General features: G+C 50.2%; 1 protein-coding gene across 1 annotated transcript; it reads right to left on the bottom strand.

Annotated features, from left to right (window-relative positions):
- Nucleotides 1-4231: 4231 nt before the first annotated feature.
- On the bottom strand, nucleotides 4232-7485 carry LOC123142562 (putative transcription factor bHLH041). The gene is made up of 5 exons (XM_044561426.1): nucleotides 7220-7485; nucleotides 6873-7113; nucleotides 5964-6794; nucleotides 5429-5866; nucleotides 4232-4402 (listed from the first exon to the last, which is right to left on the bottom strand). The coding sequence occupies exons 1-5, from the start codon at nucleotides 7483-7485 to the stop codon at nucleotides 4310-4312; spliced, it is 1869 nt and encodes a 622-aa protein (XP_044417361.1). The 3' UTR covers nucleotides 4232-4309.
- Nucleotides 7486-8198: the final 713 nt, after the last annotated feature.

Here is an 8198-nt window from a genome sequence, read left to right on the forward strand (position 1 = left end):
CTGGACGTGCCCACCGGAAGGCATGATGAAAGTGAACGTTGATGCATCGTTTGATGTTGATGAGGGAATAGGAAGAACAAGAGTCATCGTGAGAGACTTTCATGGAAAATTTGTGGTAGCATCCTGCTTGTGTCTTCCCTATGTCTCTGAGGCAATGGTGGTTGAAGCATATGCTTTGAGAGAGGGTTTCACCCGAACTAAATGGACTGGCCTGAAAAGTAGTATTATTCAATCAAATAATATGCAACTGATTGAAACTATGAGTGATGGAGGTATCTCAACTTTTGCCGATGCGGCTATCTTGTTTGATTGTACCTTGGTGGCTACAAGTTTTGCTATGATCAAATATGAAAATTGTAACACATAATGCAATGAAGTAGCTCATATCCTTCTAGAGAATAGTTTTGAAAAGTTTGAAACCAATGTGTGAGATGGTTACTAACCTAGTCTTATCATGCTAGCAATGACAAACGATCTATCAGTTTCCAAAGTTCAATAATGCTAGCCGAATGATACTCTCTCAAAAATATACCTAAGAAATTTATGGCATGTCTATAAAACTATATGTTGCAAACTACAACAGAAATCAAATTGCCATAGTGTGAATCGATTTTGTCCATATTATGAATGGGAAGGTCGAATCGTCATCATTATTAAAAGGGAGTTGAGTTTTTAAAGGTAATATAACTATATTGATGGTGATACTAATTACACCTAGCCTCTGCACAACATAATATGAAGACGTGGTCAAGGTATTTTTTATGCACACGACCAAAAAGTTAGAAAGAAGAAGAAGAAGAAAACCGACACGACCAACAATGGACAAAAAATAGATAACACCATCATAGACCATCCTTGACAACACAGAAACTATGAGAAAACTTAAGTGAAAGCAATGTCTTCAGAAAGGAAACGACAAAAAAGCACCGACATCACGGAATCTAACCACTGAAGGCCAGATCATGGGTTTTCACCCTAGAGAGTGCATTCGAGCAATCTTTAAAACAACTAGATTACATGTTGCAAAGACCAACTCTAGGCTGGAAGTTAAGCGAACAATTTAAAACTGCAACCAGGAAGTTAATCAACGCTATGGGCAGCACGTCTAATAAATGTTCGTCCTATAAATCATCCCCAAAGGCCATTAGCATGAATAATAATACATATGGGAAGGATATAAATGGTTAGGTGTGAATGAACAAATGGAAACTAAAGTATAAGCCAACTAGCAGCCAGCCTTTGGGAGATGGCTTTGGAGGTTGGTTGTCCTGTCGTGCTGCTACTCAGTCCTTCTGGGTTGAGGTTGCCCTAGTTGGCCCATCCTTTTGAGCGTGTCATGGCACCGGACTCTGCTCGAGGTCCCGGGCACGTCGCTCTTTCGAGGAGCTATGGCTTGCTACCCATCCTTTTTGGTCCAAGTAGTGGCCTAATCACCCTTACTAGCTCGACATGCCTTGGTCGTTTGTGCCAGGGTTGCACCATATGTCATTTGTGTGATCATTCATACTATTTGAAACTACAAACTTTTGTAAAAAAAACATGCAGCCAAGTAGTGAGTCAATTTACAAAGAGCATATTTTGTGAATGATCGACAAAGGGATATAAACAAATTCAATGACAATGAGCACTTGCAGCATGGGCTGAGAGATATGGCAAGCCACACCATTCGGTAGGGCAGCGACGGTGAAAGGTCGCGTGACAAAACACGCCATCCGGCCAGCCGGATAGATCAAAGTCCGGGTTGACATGGCAAAAGACTCCATCTGGCCTGTCGTAGTAGTAAAAATCCATGCAACACTCAGAAGCCGGGCCCACACCCCAAAACACGCTTTCCGTCCAAGGGGACACAACAAGGAGAGGCCGTGGCACAACCCCACACCCCACTTAGCAGAACACAAGTAGAAGCAAACCCAACATTCGTATTGTGTTTGTATCAATGGCTATTTGAAGAATGTTTTTATTCAAACTTATCACAACTCGCTGCATCTGTGGTGCAGTGGCCAACTGCAACAAAGAAGGTGAGCAACCTATATGAGACACTATCTGATGAATGCATTCAGACAGGGTCCATTCATACAGCAAGGGCGTCTTTGCACCCTTGCATGCCTTGTTCATACCCGGCTCGAGAGTTCTGGATGAAGACACAATGACAGGGCCTCCTGGGGCGTCATGGTGCGCTTTCACTGGCCGGTCTCGTTTGGATCCGGAGGGCTTTGCTTTCCCAGACTATTGTTGTCGATGCTTCTATCCGGCTGGCGGGTTTTTGGATGCTTACTCGGCTTTTGGATGATGTGGCCCCTGGTCAGTTTTGGTTTCCTTTTGCTTGTGTCGTGAAAGTTGGGTGCCGGGTTGCCCCATGAGGCTGTTTCGCCAGCTGGTGTCATTCAGATCTAGAAGGGTTTTCCTATTTAGCCTCTCGCCATTGCTGGTCCTTCCAGTCTAGCATGTTTTGGGAGTCCTACCCGGCTTTCTGACACCACGGGATATAGCTGGTTTTGGTGCCCTTTGGCCTACACCATGTCAGGCAAATGTCGGAATAGCACAGGACGACATCGGCCTGGGTGGGAGTACATACCTTGCCTGGGGTTTTCTTTTTTTTCTGCTCGTCCGTTGGTTGGTGCATGTTGACTAGCATGCCGCTTGTCTTGGTCGGCTGTTTCAGTAATAGCACATAACAAAAGATAATGACCGAATTGGTTTCACAACGATAAAAAAAATCGGGTGTGGCAACGCGCGCCTTCTGTTCTAGTAGCATACTAAGTCAAATGGAGGGGGGTAGGGGAGCCCGGGGTGTCCGCATCACTAGGCCGACAACTCATCCCATCCAAAAAAAGCCTCCGACTCTCTCCTTCCCTCCTTGTTTCCCGTCGGATTCCACACCTTCCCGTCAGGTTTCTCGCCGAAACCCTCCACTTTAAAACCGAAAGCCACCCTTGTCCGCCCTCATCTTCGGCACACTCCGTCAGCCCCACCTCTCATACACCATGTCGTGCCTCCCCTCCCCATTACATTTTCTATCGGGGCGCCACCGGTCGGGCCACCAAGGAGGACGAAAGTGCCATCTGTCATCGTGGCGCTGCCACACCCGCAGTCGCTTGCTACGATGTCGTCGTCCAGTACTCTGAGGCAATAGTGGTTGAAGCCCTCACCAAAGATGAATCAACCATGGAGCATGCCGTGGAAGAGCACCATGACGATTTTGGTCAACATATTCGCTCGATCGGCATTGATGCGTACATGTCGGCTGCCTGGGGTGAAGCCGACATGTGGCTAGGAAGTCGTTAGCACAGGTAGACCATGGGCTGCATGACAGGAAGAGGGATAAAGGGAACATCGTCACAACCTTCTCGATGCGCTCCTTGAGACAGGAGTAGCATCTTGATATGCTTCTTGCAAGTGATTGTGACTGCCATGATGATGTTCTCTATGTGTTGCTTGTGTGGAGGGGTGGGTGGGGGTGCATGGAGAGAGGGATCAGGGACACTGCGCTCGGCAAGGTGTCAATGGGTATAGCAGGGAGACGACATCGCGTGATCGCGTGGAGAAGAAGTTGGGGGAGGTCACAGCTGGTGAGGCCCTGGTGGTAACCATGGGACATTGATCTCCCCGGGGAGCGCGGCTTTGCGGCAGGAGGTGGTTCGATGATGTTGAGCATGAAGATTCGGTGGGGCATATCTGATGCGTAGTAGGGTCAGGAAAAGACATTAGAGTGAGGGACAAGGGAAGAGTGACAAGGACTTATAAATAGATGAGAAAATACCGATAAGACGAAAAAAGCCAGTGCACGAAGAAAAAGACGGACGAAATAAACTGTGGAAGACAAAACATTGCGTGGTTTGAGGTTTTTTCTTCTTTTTTTTCTCGCATAGCTTTGGTCATATATGACTTTACTATTTGCTGGTGTGTTTTTGTGTATGGACGTTTATATTGTTTGTGCCTCTATATAAAGGTCTATTGATGCTACATTTTAAGCCAATGAAACCGGCTTGGAAAATATAGAGAGAGGCAAAGATTATGAGTGAGATGATGTGACCGCGTGAACGCATCTACGTTATGTTTTGTGTTTCTTAAACAAGCAAGGTCTAATCGAGTCACTCTGTCTCGAATCCATAAAAAATGCAGAATACAGTTACTCAAAGTCCTCCCGAGAGCAAGTTTCAAACAAAAAGAAAAGTCCTCCACGAGCACAAGTTACAGAAATCTAGAAATGCCGTGGCCGCGTGCCCGTAACCTGCAATCCAATTTTGAGCATACTGCAGCTTGGTCCCTATCTCGCAAACTGACCCTGCCGAAACGGACCGTGGGCGGGTCAAAGTTCGTCGGACGACGGCGGTGTCACCAGACCAACGACAGCCTTCGTGACAGCATCCTTCAACGCCTCCTCGTCGAATTCGCCAGCAGCCTACAAGATTCACAGCCAGTCAATTCCACCGGTTATTAATCTCAGACGTCGTTCATGCACCACGTGTGGGCTAGAGAGGCAAATAGGAATACATCTCGTGCTGCATTTGTAGCTATAATAAGAAATATTTAAAGGCAATCCTACAATCAGAGCGGTTCTACAAGACAAATCATACACGATTCCGAACGTACAAATATGACTACAGTGACAATTTGTTCCACGCAAGAATTAGGTCATGTCCACCATTATTCGTAACCTTGTTCACAAAAAAATATTTAAAAAATCATACCTAGCATTTCAAATTTGATTTTTTTTACAGAAAGACTGTAAGGGAATCCCTACAGTATAATTGGTGCAACAAACCCAAATTGTAAATACCATGTCTTAAACCTGGATGGGTGGGAAGACGCCAGCCCCTTTCCATCACTAGGCTATGCCTTAGTCTGCTTCAAATTCGAATTTTCGTCAATTCTTGTAGTAAAACTTTTTCTATCCCATCCCTATTGGTCAATTCTTGAAGTAAAATCTTAAGGAGAGCGAGATTGGACAGGGCAGTTTGTGTGGACGGCATTAGTAGGTATTCTGGCCAAGCAAAGCATTGTTTCCGGCCAAAGTCAGTCAGTCAGTCATGGCGATTAAAACGACTCGGTTATCGTTGTCTTTCTATATTTTCTTGCGGTGGGGAACAAATTTAGACCATGAAAGGGATATGTATTTCGGGACGTATTAATGGCAGATGAAGCTTCTGTGAAACTGAAAGGAACAGGACGAGAAGGGACTTCGAATGGAAGAGGAAAAGGTACGAGTGCTGGCCGTGACGTCACCGGAGAAGGCGGTCAAGTTTTTTCGCTGAGTTTTCGCCTGCAGGTCGCTGTCGGCGAAATACTCAGGAGCTACTACTCCGTTTGACTTTGACCTGGCTCTGAACCCACCAAATCTCACGTGTACGGCCTACTCCTAACCGCGGCAATTTATATATTATATAAACATAAACAAAAATCATCGTGACGTACGTACGGCGCGTACCGTTGCTCTTAGTGTCAAGCTCGCCTGAGCAATGCCGCCGTCGCTGGTGCCCTGCGGCTGCCTGGCGTCGACGGCGACCACCGTGAAACGGTGGCCGGCCGTGTCCTTGAGCAGCGCCAGCACGCGGGCCACTAGATCCGACAGGTCGCCTGCCGCCGCCACCCTTATGGTCACCTCACGGCACTGCCCCGTGGAGAACGACGAGGACGACGTTGACGCGCCGGCGCTACCAGTGGCCACCTCCACTTGTACCCTCTTTGACGAGCCGCCTGCTTGAAGGGCTGCTTGGTCTGGCCTATCCCTGGAGTTGCCGTTGGTAATGCGTTGGTGTTGCGCCGCCGTCTCGAGGTTTCGGTTCCTGGCTTCGAGCTCGGAAATCTGGGCTATCAGAATGTTCATGTAGTCCAGAGTGTTGGCGAGGACGGTAGCTTTGTCTTTCTGCAGAAAGAAAAATGTACAAAAGCAAATTAACGTAAAAAAGCATATATGAATTCATGATGAATATGTGCATAACGGAATGCATGTCATCACGTACCTTTGATCCGGGAGGAAGCAGCCCTCTCAGCGCCTCAAAGCTCTCGTTGAGCCTCTCCCGCCGCCTCCGCTCCGATATCATATGGTGCAGCTGGCTGCTCGTCGGGGCTGGGGGCGCGGCCTCCTCGTCCTCCTCCCGCCACCGCTGCGTCGTCGTCCCGGTGGTGCGCTCCTGGCCGTTGTTGTTCAGCGTGTTCATCCTTCTGAGGATAGAGATGCCCATCTTGATCATCCGCTGCCCAGGCGCGTCCGACGCCCGCCGCGGCGCCCTTGGCGCCAGCGCCGCGTTGTACGGCCGGAACGCCGTCGTCTTCGAGCCACGGCCCGGCGACCGATGCGCGCGACGGTAGCCTAGCGGAGGCGTGGGCGTGGTAGGCATAGCCGACGACGACGAGGAGGAGGCGGAGATGACCGCGAGCATGGCCTGCGCCATCGCGACGTCGTCGGCCTCGGGGCTCGGGAAGTGGACGTGGCCGTGGACATGGGCAGGGCTGTGCCGGCTAAATGGCACGGGATGCCGCGGACGGGGCGGGTGGGGAAGAGGTGCCGCCGTTAGGTCCCGGGGAGACGTCGTGGTGGACGACGACATGGCCATGGTGCGCAGCAGCGACGTCGAGCCGTCTGCCGGGCTGTCCACGGAGATGGACGGAAGAGAGGAGGAGGAGGACGACGGCCGCGTCGGCGGGAGCTGGAGCAGTTCCTCAAGCAGCGACTGCTGGAAGAAATCCTCCGAGAATATCTGACCGAGGCCGACCTGAAGGTTCATCTGTCCCGCCGGCGTCGACATGCCGACCTCGATCTCGCCGCTTTCGCATCCCATGAAGGCCGCCACCTGCCGCGCGCATAAAGCACTGCTCAGCGTCGTTCAAATGCATGCATGTTATACTCAAGCGAGGGTAATCAGGCAAACCTTAATGCCAGCTTCCTGGTAGAACTGCAGCTGCACCGGCGACGACGCCGAGGCCGCCAGTTCGTGCTCCGACAGCTCCATGTACGCCCGGCCGTCCTCGTAAGCCCACCCTGGCACGCACCCGCTTACGGCCGCGCAGAGCGAACCCCGGTATGCGTCGAACAGAGCGCGCTCGCGGTCGACGTCACCGCTGCCGCCATCGCCGAGCCATGCGTCCAGGCACAACAGCTGGCGACGAGCTCTGCTCATGGTTGCATTGCGTGCATTCAGGCGTTGCATGTAAGAGACGACCCATCCGAAGCAGCAAATAACTACTAATTGAAATCGAGGAGCACATGCTTAATTACCTGTTGGCGGCGGTGAAAGGAGGAGTAGGACGGTGGCCGCCGGCCGGAATCGGCGCCCAGACGCAGAGGTAGGCGCAGGCGGGGACGCGCGACGCCGCTTGCTGGAGGATGCGCAGCCGGGATTCCTGGCCAAGCACGAAAAGCGTGTCCATCATATTCCCGAAGCGGCATGCCGAGAGATCGCCACCGCGGTGTCCTCCATTGCCTCCCGACGTCGATGATCGATGATGGTTCGTTGTCGCTGCCGTCGTAGACGTCTCATCCATGGGTATTATATATACGATGGAATCGGTCGGGGTGGCGATGCAAATGTGTATGCATGCATGCATGTGTGGACGTGAGTGGAGGGAAAAGTATTAGAGTAGCAGTACCAGCTAGTAGTAGTAGTATAGTGCGGTTGGGGAGGGAGCTGGTTTGGCTCCGAGAGAATGGATGGAGACATGGGGCGGGGGGTTGAAAAGTATGAAGATGCTGGAAAGTCGTTCAAAGGTGGTGATGGGCTTCAAAGAGGGTCAAACTAGGGTGGCAACGATGGAGGGGGTTGCTGGATGGTTGATCTTTAGTTCAGCTTCTCAGCTCATCTCACCCTTGGCCTCTCCCAAACTCATATGGGTTAAGGTGTTTTTTTTCCCTCAAATACGCTAAGGTAGCGTATCATTCCATTGATAGATTAGGGTGAGAAGTTACAGGGGCAGCGACCTTTGATGCTGTACACACGAATGGCAACCTCGAAGACGCTAAGTTGAGTAGGGAAGGTTGCTCAGCCTTTACAAGGCTGTACATATGAAGGTGTACTTATGTGCATGTCGTAGCATTTTCAGCGGAAGCCCAAATCTCTCTCAAAAAGATGGGCTCTTCATATCTATATATCAAACCGAGTTTTTTTAATCTCAGAAAATTAATAGAAGAAACGTTCTGCGGGGAGCCTTCTAGCACGGCGCCGGTGGATTTGGCTCATGGACATAAGCGTTTTGGGTTG

Source organism: Triticum aestivum, chromosome 6D (assembly GCF_018294505.1).
Source record: "Triticum aestivum cultivar Chinese Spring chromosome 6D, IWGSC CS RefSeq v2.1, whole genome shotgun sequence".
In the NCBI taxonomy this organism is placed as follows: Eukaryota; Viridiplantae; Streptophyta; class Magnoliopsida; order Poales; family Poaceae; genus Triticum; species Triticum aestivum.

Excerpts from the sequence above, each read along its gene's own strand:
- LOC123142562 (XM_044561426.1), bottom strand. The coding sequence starts at position 7,485 with ATGGATGAGACGTCTACGACGGCAGCGACAACGAACCATCATCGATCA. Across the intron at positions 7,114-7,219 it reads CCTTTCACCGCCGCCAACAG|AGCTCGTCGCCAGCTGTTGT; the intron begins GTAATTAAGCAT and ends AACCATGAGCAG. Across the intron at positions 5,867-5,963 it reads TGCTTCCTCCCGGATCAAAG|AAAGACAAAGCTACCGTCCT; the intron begins GTACGTGATGAC and ends TTCTTTCTGCAG.